Here is a 17,397-nt window from a genome sequence, read left to right as displayed (position 1 = left end):
AGGGAAGGGAAGCTGTGGTCCCAATTACAGGTTACAACTTATGGACTTCTGGAGACTGATGACTTCGTGTATTCTAATAATTTCTCGATTTCTTATGCGCATTTATAGATAAACACAATGCCTCAAGTTATGATCGTTTTCAGATAAGACGGTGCATAAATTTGGGTAACAGAGTGCTGGTATGCTCCGAACCAGGAAGTAAATTTTTTTTCCTCTCTTCTCTTCTCTTCTCTTTTTGTTTTTCCTTGCCACGACATTACGAAAAGGTAAAATACGTTGGCGCTAATTGAATAATTGGGTTTTAAAACTAAATTGCGAATAATCGTAACTGCGAATAATATGCGAACTTCTGGGTCACGCACGTCCGGGCACGCGAGAGCGAAGAAACGGCCTGTTTGGTTGTTGTTTATTGCTCGGGGTTTGAATTTTTTTTTTTTTTTTTTTTTACGGCCACGTACTAGTAATAAGAATTAGGACAACTCTTACCTGATGTATTATGATGCTAACAATTTGTATGGGTGGGCTATGTCTCAATCTTTACCTTATGGAAAACTTAAAAGTCCCCTGACATGCAAAAGTATTGAAATTTCATTTATACATGTCCTAGAGGAGTTTTTCATCGTGATTTCAGATCTGACAATGTTTCTTCACAATACTGATTCTGTAAAATGTAAAATTAAAAATCAAACCTCTTCGGGAATGCCCCTAGAAATTCTCCTGAAAAGGGCGTAACCCACATGACGTCAACTACAGGATGACAAAGGCTGCACGTAAATTACTCGGGTTGGTGGTCTACGTGATTCTATTGGCTTGCTGTACGTTTCCACATTTGATTGGTCGACTCAATCGCTTCGTTCATTTCTGCTTTAAAAAAACCGAACATTTGTTTTTGAATAATGGATGACATGGACTTTCACTTGTCTGGTTGTGACAGTGAGTGTGAGAGAAATTAAGGATTTTGGTCTGAATCCCATGGAGAATTGTCAGATAACGTAGTCGCGGGAGGTGAAGTTCAGGCAGCTGGAAATGAAATACGGCCTTAGCAGTTCGAGCCCAAAGCAGGACAAACAGAGGAAAATGGCAATGAAATTTCTGGAGTTCATGATGCTCGGGAGGACATCGAAGGAAGTCTCGGAAATAACAACTGGTTAGACTAAATCCTATTCGTAATTAAATAATGTAAATTCGACTTGCATACTGCTCGCTATCAGAAATATTTTAGTGAGGTGACGTGAACAGCGTAGCGGACATGTTGCTCTGCGGTGAATTAATCACAAACAAGGCCGGCGCATGTCATCGGCCATATAGTCCATTTGCCAGAGAAGTAACCTTGTTGTCATCAAAGTGTAAGTGTAAAGAACAAGTGTATGGTTTTATGGTGGTTTCTTGTTCACAGGCATGCATAGACAAAATTAAGCTTGGTTGCCCGGATGGCAACCATGGGGAAATCTGTTATTTTTGTGCAAATACAAGATGGCCGTCATCGACCGGGCTGAAAATATAACTTTTTAGGTAATGAACTTAAAATTACACATGAGACATCTTTTCCATATAATTTTGGCACGAGGAATCAATATTTAACCTTATTTTTGTGATTAGAAGTAAATTTGAGGTCAATGTTCGAGTTCCTGGCAATTGTTTGCCATACGAGATACATTTTGAATGACAACAAGGTCACTATTCTGACAATTGGACGCTCATATACGACATTAATGCGAGTTACTAATTCATTGTTTTGTTTTTACAGGTATGGCTGATTCAAGGTGCATTCTTCCCGTGTGTCATGGTGGAGGGGAATTGAAGAAATTCGCTGATCAAGGGATCAAGACATTGATCTCCTGTGGCAAAGCCCGTGGAGATGAAGAGCTACGTGCAAAACTACAGGACATTGTTGATGGTGGTGGTGGTGATGCTGTTCGCATAGAATGTCACAAAGGATGCTACTGTACTTGCACATCAAAACAAAAAATTGAGAGACTTTGTAAATCACAGAAAAGAAAAGCTGAAGATGATTGTGTTACAGTGATAACAAGATCTCACACACAGGCAACAGGCAGTGGTGCATTTGTTTACAAACGTGACTGCATTTTTTGTGGCAAAGAATGTTTACCTGTTGATGACAAACATCCAGAAAGATGGGATCGTGTTCGTCAGTGCAGGAGTAAAGAACGTTTTGACAAGGAAGGTAATCCCATCCCAACGATGAAAGATGCCATCATTAATGCTGCTGAGCAACATAATGATGAAGTAGCCAGAACGGTCAAGTTACATATTGGATATTTGGTTGATCTCCCTGCAGCTGAGTGTAAATACCATGTACGCTGTTATAACAGTTTCATGACAGTCCCTAAATATGCTGATTTGCCAACTGGTGTTGCAGAAGAAAGTGCCCGAAAGAACGTCATAAAGCGCATGAATTGTGACAGGTCAAAGATGTGGAATAGCGTTGAACTGCATTCCCTGTACTGTGATCTTGGTGGCAAACTCACTCGACGTAATATGTTTAGCAAACTAACAGACTGCACGAGTAAGGACGTTATGTTAGTTCGGGTAGATGGATGTGCTACCATTGTTGGTTTCCATGAGTCCATTGCTAACCATCTGAAAATGGTTAAAGTGGATGATGCAGATGAGAGGAATATTGATTCTGTGGTAACGCAGATCAAGAAGGAGGCACGCTCAGTCAAGTACAACAGTGCCAATTATGACCTCTCAGAAATTACACAAGCCAACACAATCAAGGCAACAAGCCCAACTTTACTGAGGTTGATTTCAGACTTAGTGTCTGGTGGTGAAATGACCAAGAAATCTCTCAGCCTGAGCCAGTCAATTCAAAGTCATGTTACAGGTACCAGAAATCAGACAACATTAGGACTGGCTGTCAAACTACTGCACCGCCATGGCAGTTCTGATCTTCTAAAGCTCCTTCATGAACATGGGTTCACAACGTCATTTGATGAGGTCCTGAGATTCAGGAAATCTGCTGCTCATTTTCTCGGTGACAATGCTCAGCTTCTCCACCAATTCATGGGTTTGAGTAGAACTGTTGGCGTGATTTTTGCCTGGTTTGATAATCTTGATCTGCAAGTGTTCACACCTAATGGTCGGCGCACTACTCATGTCCTTTCACATGAATTTCAGCAACCCCATCCAGCAGGCATTCTTGAGTATGGGCATGCTCAGTGCTCACCCAGGGAAGATGGAATGGAGGTAGGATGGAGCAATTTGGGATATCAACACCACCTGTGACCAGCTTGGCCCCAAGTGTCTGCAGCTTTTGGGAATGCACTACATCACTGGCTCAGATACCACGTCATACCCATACGGCAAGAGCAAAGTGTCAGCCCTGAAGACACTGAGAGCTGGCAACTTCCCTGGTTTGTACTCCACACTTGGCGAGCTGAACGCAAGCCATGAACAGCTCATGGAAGCAGGGCGGACATTCTTCTGTGCCCTGTATGGTCAGCCAGAAGGTACCACGATGAGTGAGATGAGGTACTATATGTACACAAGGAAGTCTTGCAAGCCCCTCAAGCTCATGGCATTACCACCAACTGAGATCAATCTCTTCCTTCATATTTTGTGTGCACATCGACAGACAGTACTTGCAAAATCAGCTGATCAGCAGGCCCCACCTGTACTTGACATTACAAAATATGGATGGGACATCAGAGATGGAATCCCAGTGCCAGCAACTTCTGCTACTCCACCAGCCCCTTTGGACCTCATGGATGTTGTGCGGTGTGGATGCAAAGCAGAGGGGAAGGCCTGCAGTACTGCAAGTTGCAGTTGTCACCATGCAAAGATCTCCTGCATGCTGTACTGCACTTGTGGTTGCAGTGACAAGTGCTTCAACCCACACAAGACTGTGGAGGACAGTGAAAATGAAGTGGAAGAAGGGAGTGTCGAAGCAGAACTGGAAAGAGACGAGGATACAGAAGGGGACGAGTCCAATGAATGGGAATGAACAATAAGTAAGTTGTCTACTCGGCTCTATATCCTCTGTTTCTAAGATTTCCAATATGATGACATGACAATGTGTATGCTTTCTGATTATCAACATACTGTTGTGAACCATTCATGACTTCACTTTTGCATTGATGTTGCATAATTTTAAGCAGAAAATAGTCATGGACATTTCATGTGAACCTCTATTTATTCCTGAACGTAAAAAAATAACCCCAAAATTGAATTCCTCATGTCAAAATCATATGGAAAAAAGGTATTACACAGGATTATATGTTGACCGATTAAAAACTTAGCCCCAGTCTGACCTGTAGCGGCCATCTTGAATTTATGCAAATTACAGGAGTTCCCCAAGGTAGCCACCCCGGCAACCAACCTAAATTTTATTAATGGACCCATGTTAGTCCAAAACAATCATAAAACCATACACTTTCCACATCAACAAGGTTGACAATGGAACACATAATAATGGCAAATGGACTAATATCTCTCCGCGCATAAAACGAAGCAATCTCGCTGTCCGGATGCAATGAAAACTTGTATGTAGAACACACCTTGTGACACAATTGTCTCGACTAGTCCGATAAATCTGACGTTCTGTTGCATTTTTATTTATTTTATTCCTACTGTCATGTAGCACCAGTAGAACACAACGAAAAAAAGAGAATAAAAGCTACAGCACGTCAGATTTATTGGCAGAGTCGGACGGACGACGGATTTATCGGACTAGTCTTGACCAGTGTTTCTCAACCGGGGTTCTCCGGAACCCTAGGGTTCCGCAAGAGGTCGCTAGGGGTTCCGCGAGAAACAGTAATAAATAAGCTAATGTATTTTTGAGTAGTTTTTGTTTGATTTAATATTTGTAATATTACTATACATGTATGGCATATTGTTGGAAACTCCTTGGTTATTATAAGAGGCTTCAACCTCTTATATTATTTACAATTATAACAACCATAGGGAATGTATTTAACGATGTCGATATGGCGCCAATGTGAAACCGCCCTCACTGGTTAGTGGACGTCCTGTACGCGGCGGATTCGTGTATCATTGAGTGACTGCCTCAAGTACGGGACGCATGCACGGTGTCCATCTATCTTCTCTGTGCTTCCTTGCGCGAAGTCTGTGTCTCTGTCTCTGTCTCTGTCTCTGTCTCTGTCTCTGTCTCTGTCTCTGTCTCTGTCTCTGTCTCTGTCTCTGTCTCTGTCTCTGTCTCTGTCTCTGTCTCTGTCTCTCTCAGTTCTTCTGTTTACCTTTTTTGCTTCGGCTTTATTTCTTTAAGTTTTGTTGATCCAGTTACATGAGGTGTGTTTTTTTTTCATTGTCAAACAGACTCGGGGTTGAGAAACACTTTCAAAAGACGTTTTCAAACAATTTTTTTTTTGTGTGAATTAAAACCTTGGTGTGAGGTCTTATAAACGAGCAGTATGTTTTTTTTTCATTGCCAATAAATTTGACAAAGAAGGGGTCATTTTTTCCTTAAACCAAGTATCCGAAAAATATATATTATATTTACCACATGAACTACGATAAAAATATAAAAGAGCTAGATATTAATAATGGTATATAATCATTTTTATGCAGGGGTTCCCTGAGACATGAAAAGTATTTCAAGGGTTCGACAAGGGTAAAAAGGTTGAGAAACGCTGGTCTAGACTATCGAGATCGAGTCAATCCACTCTGTGCGAGTTACTGTATGTGACGTCACGCTGCGATTCGCTGGTCAACTTTTTTTAGGGGCGGGGTATAGCAAGTTGTGAAAAGCACAATAAATGATCGAAATATTGCTATAATTATCCCATTTTTTAATTTAAAAAAAAAAAAAAAAAACGGGTGATTTCTTCACTAGGAAGGTCAAGTTAATATATAAATAACCAGGAAGTTTTGCATGTCAGGGGACATTTAAATGGGTTAAAGAAAAACATGAAAAAGTTTAACTTGACATTGTTATCTCCTCTCAAAAAGAATTGGATGAAGTTGAAGTTGGATATTATTTTGAGGTTGATTTAAAATATCCTGAAGAACTTCACAACAAAAATAAAGACCTACCTTATGCCCCTGATAAAGAAAGTCCAAGAAAAGAATGGTTAAGTGATTACCAATAGTCATTTAATATAAAAGGTAAATCTCCAGAAAAAACTACTTACAACATGAAATGATAAAGAAAGTTATGTTTTACATCAAAAGAACTTGAGACAATATTTATCTGCTGGGTTGAGAGTGAGAAAAATTAATCGAATTTTGAAATTTAAACAGTCATTGGTTAAAGAAATATATTGATTTTAATACAAAAAGGAGAACAGAAGCACAAACAGATTTTGAGAAGGACTTTTATAAATTAATGAATAATGCTGTACTTGGAAAGACTGGAAAATGTTAGGAATCGACAAAACACAAGACTTTCTACATCTTGGAAACAGGCTTCAACGTTAATTAATAGACCAAGTTTTAATAACCAAGGAGTTTCCAGCAATATGCCATACGTGTATAGTAATATTACGAATATTAAATCAAACAAAAACTACTCAAAAATACATTAGCCTATTAATAGAACGAGCGGAGGTGTTTTCAGAGAACTTTTGTGCTATTCATTTAAAAAAAGAGACTATTGAAATGGATAAACCTATTTATATAAAACATCAATTTTTTACTTGTCAGTCGTTAATGTATGACTATTACTATAATAATTTAAAATTAAAGTATAAGGATAATGTGTCATTGTTATATATGGATACAGATAGTTTTATTTTAGAAATTAAGACAAGTGATGTATATGATGATATGATTGATAATATTGGCCTATATTATTATCAATATACGTAAAAGCATAAGACTTTGATCTCAAACCCACAAATTCACTCATGACCTTTCCACCCAACTCATCATTAAACTTACCAATAACCTTTTTATTCTTTAATGAAAACAACATACTATCAGACTTGTAATTACTTGTAACATGATGCAAGTAATTACAAGTCTGATAGTGTGTTGTTTTCATTAAAGAATAAAAAGGTTATTGGTAAGTTTAAGGAAGAGTTGGGTGGAAAGGTCATGAGTGAATTTGTGGGTTTGAGATCAAAGTCTTATGCTTTTACGTATATTGATAATAATATAGGACATGGGCAAGATAGGGCCACCGTGCACACCCCCCCCCCCCACTTCCCAACAAAACTGTTTTTTTAAGTACCTGGATATGCTGAATATTAATTTGAATGTTAACATTGAAAATATTGGGATTCACTACCTGTTTTAGCTTCGTGAAAACGGGTACCCTCAAAAATGAATTTGTCATTTGTGCCAAAAGCGATTTCCGTACCCAATCAGAACGGCTTCGAGACGACCCATTACACTGTCAGACGACACATATTATGGCTTATATGAAACATAATCTCATGCTGGTTCTATGTATGTCTAAAATTAATATATCCAAGAGCTTATTTAACATGTTGAGTACATGTACTGTATCGTCTTATTAACTGTTCATTAGTGTTGTAGAAGTTTCAATAAAGCTTATTTTTAAGACATTTTTTCTTTCTTCTGCCAAATAGTCCAGAATAAGAATCTGACTTAATTTGTTATCCATATACGGTATATAGTATCCAAATACAATTTAATCCAGATACCATGAACACACATGATAAACAACAGAACAGTATTCACAAAATCAAAAGCAGGGTTGGGTTTTAAAAATAAAATAAATTGCTGAGAACATTATTCATGTTAATATCGCTGGTATATTCTTTCCCACTCTAAATAAAATAGTAATGTATTTTACAATACAGATAAATGTGCTACATTCATACTTATTTCCCAAATTCTGATTACAAACAATGATTGAAACCAACATTATATTTACATATAGTAGGTAATAGTCTGTAACATTGTTCCTTTTACCAAGCGATAGCACAGTATATCTTTCATATACATATTTCAAGATATTTCTGTTGATGTATTATCATGATCATACAGTTTCATTGTATTCATCAGGCCTAATACCCTAACACCCTAACAGCCCTATCTCGCCCATGGCCTAATAACATTGAAAGGTGTGATAAGAAGCTAAAGGGAATAAAGAAAAATATAATCAAGGAAACAAACTTTAAACTTTATTACAACTGTTTAACCTTAAAGAAGGAAGAGTACAGAAAAAATGAATAAAACAAGAAATTATAAACATCAATTATATACAGAAGAGATAAATAAGAAAGCATTAGGAGCTTTTGATGAGAAAAGATATATTTTAGAGAATGGAATCAAGAGTATCCCTTATGGTTATAAGTATAAGTGTTAAGTGGTGTCTTTTTACTGATATATAAATGATAGAACCAAACAATAACCAAACCAAAGAGTGGAGATGTAATCAATCTTGGTATTTAAATGGGAAACAAAGAATGTGAGAAATATCAAATAAGTCTGATTGAAGAAATTAGCAGGATAAAAGTAAATAAAACAAATAAGTGGATAAATTTAATTACAAATAAGTTGGAGGATGTCAAGAAAAAATTAATATCCTTGAATGGACTGAAAACTTTGATGGTTATCAATTGAACAATGGAAAAACAATTTACTACAATCTCAAAATGATATGTGGCTCAGGAGGTGGTCAAACAAGAGCAGTGAGAGAAGTTTATCATTTTATTTCTGCTCAACAAAGACATATAAACCAAGAACTAAGTTCTCAAATAATCTTTGTGAATATACTTGATGGTGATAAATATAAGAGGAAAATTAAGTTATTACCTTGAGTAGAACATGAACAAATATTCATTGGATCACTCTGAGTGGAAAAAAGTGCTTTAATCAGCAAGTCTCAATTTAACATTTGCTCAATGGGGCAGATATCAGTATCCTATTTTGACCTGATGGGCCTTAAGTCAGAGAGTCGGGGGGAAATCAGTCTCTTTTGACCGAATCGACCTTGAGACATATATATATATATATATATATATATATATATATATATATATATATATATATATATATATATATATATATATATATATATATATATATATATATATATATATATATATATATATATATGTATATACATATATACATATATATATATATATACATATATATATATATATATATATATATATATATATATATATATATATATATATATATATATATATATATATATATATATATATATATATATATATATATATATATATATATATATATATATATATATATATATATATATATATATATATATATATATATGAATAGGTATATGTGTGTGTAAATATTTTTTTTTTTTATTCTTATATTATATGTAGTGGTTTCGTATTCCTCGGAGTCTAAAACTGTGGTGCAATTAAAATTGGGGGCATTAATTGCAGAAAGAAACCCCACAACAGAAATAAGCCTTCCCCTCTCCTGTAGGGAGGAGGCCTAATGATTCAGAAACAGTGAGCATTCTCTCAATTGAAATAAAAACAAATTGCATGGCTATTATTACGTTTTATTATACTTCATAATTGAAGAATTATACACTTTATATTTATGAAAAATCAAGAGCCATTTTACATACAGAGAAGTGCAATAAAACAGTCTGTTATTTGTGGATTTTCCTTTTTTGTTGGACATTGGACAACACCTTCTTTCAAAATGTACAATAAATTAATGGAATTTTTTTTGAAATCTGAAACAGGATTTCTTTATGTACATTCATCGTTTACAGCTGAGGACACAGAAACATCATTTTTTCAAGGCTTCTGCCGATCGGTTATCAAAATCCGACGTCACCAAGACTTGTGTGATGTCATCAAATTCGTACGTCCTCTTCAGAAAGGTGTCAGTGAGGCGTAATCCGCTGATGCTCTGAAAAGCAAATTCAATCCCAAGCTTGAAATATGAAATATTATTACTACCAAGTCAGTAAACCTGTTTGGAGTGATTAACTTTTCCACTGCACAAGCTGTGGTTATTTCTAAAAATGTGGATAGATATGAGACTGGAGTAAGCCTATGTTTCATGTTTGCAGTTGGCCATTTCACAAAACATTACTGCTGTAGTACATTCAGAAAGTATTCATACCCCTTGAGTTTTTCACATTTTTTGTATTGCAGCCTGAATTTAAAATGGATTAATTTTAAAAAAAAATTGTCACTGATCTATACAAAATATTCCATAATGACAAAGTGAAAACGTGTTTTTCAAAATTTTTGCATATTTATTGAAGATGAAATGCAGAAATATCTAATTTACATAAGTATTCAGCCCCCCCCCCCCCCCGAGTCAATACTTTGAAGAACCTTTAGCAGCGATTACAGCTGAGTCTTCTTGGGTATGTCTATCAGGTTTGTACATCTGGATTAAGGGATTTTCTCAAACTTTGTCAAGTTGGATGGGACATGTTTGTGAACAGAAACTTTCAAATCTTTCCACAGATTCTCAATGGGATTCAAGTCTGGGTTTTGGCTGAGCCACTCAAGGACTTTTACATTCTTGTTCTAAGCCATCCCAGTGTTGCTTTGGTTGTATGCTTGGGTCACTGTCCTGTTGGAACGTAATTTTTTGCCGCAGTCCAAGATCTTTTGCACTCTGAAGTAGGTTCTCCTCAAGGATTTGCCTGTATTTGGCTCCATTCATTGTTCCCTCTATCCTTATAATGGCTCCCAGTCTGTGTCACTGAAAAGCATCCCCATAGCATGACGCTGCCACCACCATGCTTCAAGGTAGGGACGGTGTTATTTTGGTCATGAGCTGTGCTCAGTTTCCGCCAGACATTGTGGTTTGCATTCAGGCCAAAGAGTTCAATTTTCGTCTCATCAGACCAAATAATTTTTTTCCTCATGCTCTCAGTCTTTTACCTGCCTTTTTGCGAACTCCAGGCATGCTGTCTGTGCCTTTTTCTCAGAAGTGGCTTCCGTATGGCCATTCTCCGATAAAAGCTCGATTTGTGAAGTGCTGCAGAGACTGTTTTCCTTCCAGCAGGTTCTCCCATCTCAGCCAAGGAACTCTGTAGTTCTGTCAGAATGGTCATTGGGTTCTTGGTCAACTGCGTGATCAAGATCCTTCTTGCCCAGTTGCTGTTTGTTTAGACGGCCAGCTCAAGGAAGAGTCTGGATGGTTCCATTTCCTTATGATGGAGCTCAATGTGCCTTTGGCAACTTTCAACACTCGAGAAATCGTTTTATACCCTTCCCCAGATGTATGCCTCCTCACAATTCTATCTCTGAGTTCTACGGACAGTTCCTTGGACTCGACACATTTCAGCTTTTCATTTACAATTCACTTGTAAAAATTTCTTTCAAAAAAATTTCCCCACTTTGACATTATGGGGTATTTTGTGCATCTCAGTGACCAAAAAAAATCTCAATGAAATCATTTTTAAATTCAGGCTGTTACACAACAAAATGTGAAAACATCAAGAGGTGTGAATATTTTCTGAAGGCACTGTATGCTTTTAACCACCCTTTACCTCCCATCGCTGATGCAAGTTGTGGAACTACAATACACCATTAGCAATCTGACATCACTCGGATATTTTTAAGTAATGAAAAAAAAAATGTACATGCTCTACTGCAAAATGCCTCTCCTTGCTTTGTTGTGTACAGTTGCTTAGTATATTTTATTGTACAGTATCTGAAATAGAACGAACATCCAGTGTTTGTGCAACAGATGGTTTGTCATTCAAATCACAAGAAACATGTGCTCCCTTTGGAAGAATAATAACCCCTCCCTCTGGCAGGGGTCAGTGAAGCACTTGCACTTTTCCACATTTACACTACAAATTGTAAGTCATCTCCACAGCTGACTTGTGATAAATAAATATTGTCGTAATAAACATCTCCACGCCCACGCCTTCAGCCAAAAACACGTGGGCAATGGCGACCGGGTTGAGTGAGGTTGGTGTCGTTGTTGTTGTTGATATATAAATTCTAACTATAAAATAACTCGTAGTGCACACACAAAATTCAAATAAGACAGAAGGAAGGATTCTAACTATAAACACATACTTATCGAAATAACTGAACTGCGGGGGCTGCTGTTTGTCTGTCTGTGTGCAAATGGTTCGGCAGCGATAAACGACTACTTGGTGGAGCAGTAGAGTCATCTCCCACCGAACACCCGGAATTTAGGTCGTGACTCTCGGACAACTCCGAAAGGTCACGGGTCCCTTAGCGGACCGTGGTCGCCAATATTTCGATAGCGTGGGGTAGGGTTAATTGCCTAATTCCAATATACCTAAGTACCCACGTCGTCCAACTACTGGGGAAAACCACACCCTCGACCGACTTTGTCCGAACCGAGTCACTATCACCTACTTGGATCCGGCGTAACAGAGTGGAAGCTACCAAAGCCGCGCCGGACCAAATGAACACTTTACGGCACAAACGGCCTTACTATTTCTCAATACGCACCTTGCTAGGCCAATGAAAGAAAGCACAGAAAATGAGCTGTTACATTTAACAGGGGTTTATTTATAACAATAATCGGGGAGGGGGAGACACAGAGCAGCGTTATCACGAATAAAAGAATGTAATGTACAATGAACAAGGCACTTAACGATTCTGCTTAGACAGGACACACACACACACACTTATTCGGTAGAGCTGGGCCGGGGTACCTTCCCGCCTCGTGCGGTCACACCGACTCCGAACCACCACGGTGGGACTCGAACCCACGACCCGAAGTCCATGGCAGCTCGGCCGCCACCACCACGAGAATCCACCGCAAAGGGCCGCAGACGATGGCCGAGACCAAGACACCACGACCGCAGACACTCAGCAGTTGCCACGATCACTGCTCTTCGGTCACCAGCACCACGGTGAGCCACCGCAAAGGACCGCAGACCAAGCCAATCGGCACAATCACTCCTCTTCTCTCTTGAGGTGAAAGCGGTTTCTTTCCTCGCCACTCGCCTCCTGATTGGACGGTCCCATCGCGTGATCCGCTGGCCGTCCCTCATTGGACAAGCCCACAGTAGGCAGGGCAACTCCCACCTTTCTGGGGCGGAGTTGGATCTGAGGTGATGGAGGCTCCGCCAATGCCTTCAGCCAAAAACACGTGGGCAATGGCGACCGGGTTGAGTGAGGGTGGTGTCGTTGTTGTTGATATATAAATTCCAACTATAAAATAACTCGTAGCGCACACACGAAATTCCCATTAGATAGAAGGAAGGATTCTAATGATAAACACATACTTATCAAAATAACTGAACTGTGGGGGCTGCTGTCTGTTTGTCTGTCTGTATGTCTGTCTGTATGTGTGCAAATGGCTTCCAGATTCGTAACACTACCCCCTCCCCTTTTTACAGACTCGTCCCGAGTTGTCAACTTTTCGTGTGGCATGCATGTGTAAGTTTTTCCCCCCCCGAGTACGATTTACCTACACGATAAAAATTTACAAATCGAGCTGAGTGTGACATTTTTATACGTGTCCTAAAAATAAATAACCTAGTGCGCTGCGTAACAACTATCAGACTCACACGGAAAACTTATTTTCTAGTATTTACACTAACCATGGCCCAGGACCTGTGATCTGTGAAGAAAGGCACAACAAAAGTCAACAGTTTGTGTGGGTGAGGAAGTCTCTGGCATAGGGGAATGGAGGGATGCAAAACACTGGAGATGGTCCTGGCGCACATGGTTAGATGGTGACATGGGAGCAAATGCAACAAGGGCAAGCAGGCATGGGGTCAAGGCAACGGCAGGCAAATGAGGCATGGAAAGGCTTGGCAAATGCAGACCAGCAGCTGGAGCACAACAGTCCAGCATAAGCTGGCCGGCCTCTGGTATGGTCCAGTGAAGTTGTGGAGGGAGTGTGGTGGTGCCGGCAGGTCCGGAAACTGGCTCGGACCTACCCTACTGTCTCCCCCCAACCTATCCCCTTTGCCTGTCTGTCCATACCCACTCCCTTAGTTTGCAACAAGAAAACAAAATTTAGTCCCCTCTTTACTTCTATTTATTTTTTCTTTATAATTCCAAGTGTCCCTAACCCTCCTATTATCCTTGTCCGGCCAACCTATCCTGTCCGTCTACTCCCAACCCCCAAGATCTTTTTTGGAGGGGAATAAGGGAGAGACCAGTGTTCTGCCTCGAGACCCAATGGAGCCTCATAATAACCTCCACAGAGTTCAGCAATCTTCCCAAAGTGAGTCCAGCGGCCTACAGATAGCAAAGCGATGGATGGTGTGAAGGGGGTACATTTTCTATATATCCTAGCATTTTTTAAACTATCCCCGGGGCTTTTCAAAACACCTGTCACTTTAAACTATCGGTTCTAACAACCACGATTCCCATCGCCTGTGTTGGTGTCCATCATCAATTTGGGCCCTGCCCACAAATTTTCTCCCATGCCCTTACACAATTTTGTGGCTCAACTGGCAGGGACTTCCGTCTGCCGAACTCGAACTACGGCACCCCCGGGCTCTGAGGCTGTCTCCGAGCCTACCTGCTCCCTATGAACGTGGGGGGGGGGGTGCCCTTCCTGGCATTGCCCCCCTTCCATGCCCACGTGGCATTTTGGTGCTCCGGGTCCTTTTCCGGGGGTCGCCCGTGCCCACTACACTATCCCGGTCCCTTGGCCCACTCTGGCTGACTACTTCGGTGCCCGGGGTGCCCTCTACTCAATACTCACCTTCCCACAGCCACGCTCCCAGCCGGTCAATGGACTCCTGCACCCTTCAAAAAGGTTACGTGCCTTCTCTCAACACAAACAACAAAACGACCTCATTTTGGTAAATTTGACTAACCCACTAACTAACATTACACTGACCCTGGGGTCCCTTGGGTGGGATTCACTCCTTCCCCCAATCATTCATTCACACCATGCATTCCACTCACACACTCGGGTCCACTGACCCATACTCATTCATTGTACACATTTTTCATTTTCCAATTCACACCAACACTCCAACACTGCCATTCTGCTAACTAAATCCGCCTAACTCATGCTCCTCGACATCCCTTACACTAGTGCACGTTACTTTTAACTCTACGTAGCTAATCTACGTCCCCATAACACATTCCATGTCGGTCTGTGTCTCCCAAATCAATTTCTAAATCTGAACTAAATTCCCACTAACTAGTTCCACGGGCCCCATGAGGAACTGTTCATGCCCCATGAGGCCAGTCTATCTACGCTAAATTCTTCCCACTAACTAATGCTCCTATGCCCAAGCAGGATGTTTACCACATCCTGGCCAGAGCCGTGTACTCAGAGCGAGGCCTTTTTTTTTTCTTTCTTTTTTGCACCGCCAGGGCAGCGGTCTGCAACTCGCTCATTCGTCCCTTCCTTCAGACAATACCTGGGGCCTTGTCGCCTTGCGCATCGCAACAAGCGCTCACCTTCAAGGGGTCTGCCATGCGAACCAACGCGCGCCGCTCACGCAACTCGCGCCGCGAGGTCCCCAGTGACGTCACCCGCGCACCAAACCTGCACGGTTTCCCGTGCAGGCCCACACTAGCGCATCGTCCCGGGAACCCGCTCCGCGTGTTTCCGTGAACAGAACACACGGCACGCAGCATAGGGAGCTTCACACACACGCCCGCATGTGGACCGTCCCATCTGTTTCAAATTCACACAACACTCGACTACATTTTTGCCGTCCACGTGGCCGGCTTGTATCCAACGTGGAACGTTCTCGCGCCAGATTGTGATCGCGCAGACGCACGCGTGTGGGCCATGCGTGAAAAACGCCATGGACCTCGTATGCGCCGTCACGCAAACCCGGCGCGGTTGCCAAATTAACCCTTTGTGGCCTTCCAGGCTCGCCATTCAAGTCTCCTGTCTGGATCGGTCCGAGTACCAATTCCATGCACGCACTCACGCACACCATGTCACTCACACGTTTCAACACACTCGCACCACTCATACACTGGGACATTTACATCGGGGATTCGTGTTACTACAAGAAATCCCGGGGTTTCCATACCCCCCAAGCTCTGCGTGTACCCGTTCACATCATGCACCCACTCGACCTCGCACAGTTCTACCGGACCCACCTGGTCGCAGTCCACTTCGAGGGAGCATACCGTCTCCCCCTGTTCCTGAAGGAGGCTACTCTGATGCTCACCCTGGGTCCCAATACATTCCACCAGCTCAACCTCATTGTCCCTCACTATCTCTACATGTGTGTGCTCGTTAATTTCCTGTATTTCGTTCACCTCTATCTGTTCTATTTCCTGCGTCTCTTCTATTTCTTTTAATTCCGGCATTTCTGTCTCTGTTAATTTCTCTGTCACCCCCTGTCCAAATTCACCAGTTTCCCCCTTAATTATGGTGGCATCTCTCGTCATCCCGACCTCGCCCATCTCCATCGTGGGCCGGACACAATTTGTACTCCCTTTGGTTCAGTCGTTCCGCCACGTGGTGCCGCCATTATGCCCATCACCTCCTCCAGACTCGCCTGCAGGCTCAATCCCATGCTCTGCATTTCCCCTCGCTGTGTTCGTATATCTCCCCTCATCTCATCCATTCGTTGCGCATTCGCATCCATCCTCCGCATATCGCTTCTCATCAGCATTTCCCCCAACTGGTCCAAGTTAAATGTCCCTGATGGATCTGATCCGCTATGATGGTGTGCGGAACCGGCAGGGATTGGGGGGGGGGGAGTTTGACGGAGGAGGGGGTGTCATACGCCGCCCCTGCCACTCCCAATACCCCTTCTGGGTTTGGCTGCGGGAAAAGTTCTTGCATGGGGGTTTCGTCCTGGGCCATTGGTTCCTCGAAACCCACCTGCTCCAGCTCATTTTGGCTTAGCATGGTGCGTATGAGAACAAATTTGACACCCAATTTGGAGAGGAGGGGCGGGGGGGGAGTTTGCTCCGTCCACCCCTGATCCAAATCCCGTTAATTTTTCTATGGAGGCGGAGAGGCCGAATCCCACTCCTGACACCAATTTGTTGTGGACCGGGGTTCAGTGGCGATAAACGACCACGAGTTGGAGCAGTAGAGTCGTCTCACAGAACACCCGGAATTTAGGTCGTGACTCTCGGACAACTCCCAAAGGTCACGGATCCCTTAGCGGACCGTGGTCGCCAATATTTTGACTGTGTGGGGTAGGGTTAATTGCCTAATTGAAATATACCTAAGTACCCACGTCGACCAACTACCGGGGAAAAAACCACACCCTCGACCGACTGTCTGAACCGAGTCGCTATCACCGACTCGGATCCCGTGTCACCGAGCGAAAGCTACCAAAGCCGCACCGGACCAAATGAACAATTTACGGCACGAACGGCCTTACGATTTCTCAATACACACCTTGCTTGGCCAATGAAGGAAAGCACAGAAAACGAGCTGGTACATTTAACAGGGGTTTATTTATAACAATAATCGGGGAGGGGGAGACACAGAGCAGAGTTATCACTAATAAAAGAATGTAATGTACAATGAACAAGGCACTTAACGATTCTACTTTCAGACGGGACGGGGACACACACACACACACACACACACACACACACA

The 17,397-nt window shown here is 41.6% G+C and overlaps 2 protein-coding genes across 12 annotated transcripts in view; one reads left to right on the top strand and one right to left on the bottom strand.

The window, feature by feature from the left end:
• The window catches only part of LOC147032876 (uncharacterized), a 52,633-nt gene that overhangs the window by 25,314 nt on the left and 9,922 nt on the right, over positions 1 to 17,397 (top strand). For 2 of the 4 annotated variants that reach the window (XR_015055383.1, XM_085870829.1), the window contains exon 2: positions 1,748 to 3,974. Coding sequence is in view for 3 of the 4 variants with exons in the window: in XM_085870829.1 (XP_085726955.1) it covers positions 3,284 to 3,967 (684 nt within the window). In the remaining variant the exon portion in view is untranslated. Of the gene's footprint in view, positions 1 to 1,747; positions 6,910 to 17,397 lie in introns of those variants that run through there. The other 2 variants (XM_085870827.1, XM_085870828.1) reach the window with 1 other exon arrangement.
• TRAPPC13 (trafficking protein particle complex subunit 13) overlaps positions 9,426 to 17,397 on the bottom strand; it is a 95,633-nt gene continuing 87,661 nt past the window's right edge. For 5 of the 8 annotated variants that reach the window (XM_085870820.1, XM_085870818.1, XM_085870822.1 and 2 more), the window contains one exon: positions 10,349 to 12,977. In XM_085870820.1, coding sequence (XP_085726946.1) covers positions 12,798 to 12,977 — 180 coding nt within the window. In that variant the 3' untranslated portion in view covers positions 10,349 to 12,797. Of the gene's footprint in view, positions 9,802 to 10,348; positions 12,978 to 17,397 lie in introns of those variants that run through there. The other 3 variants (XM_085870826.1, XM_085870819.1, XM_085870825.1) reach the window with 1 other exon arrangement.

This window comes from Eptatretus burgeri, chromosome 2 (genome assembly GCF_056783735.1).
Source record: "Eptatretus burgeri isolate ZD-2024b chromosome 2, Ebu_testis_v1, whole genome shotgun sequence".
NCBI lineage: Eukaryota > Metazoa > Chordata > Myxini > Myxiniformes > Myxinidae > Eptatretus > Eptatretus burgeri.
This window is presented reverse-complemented; position numbering and strand designations above follow the sequence as displayed.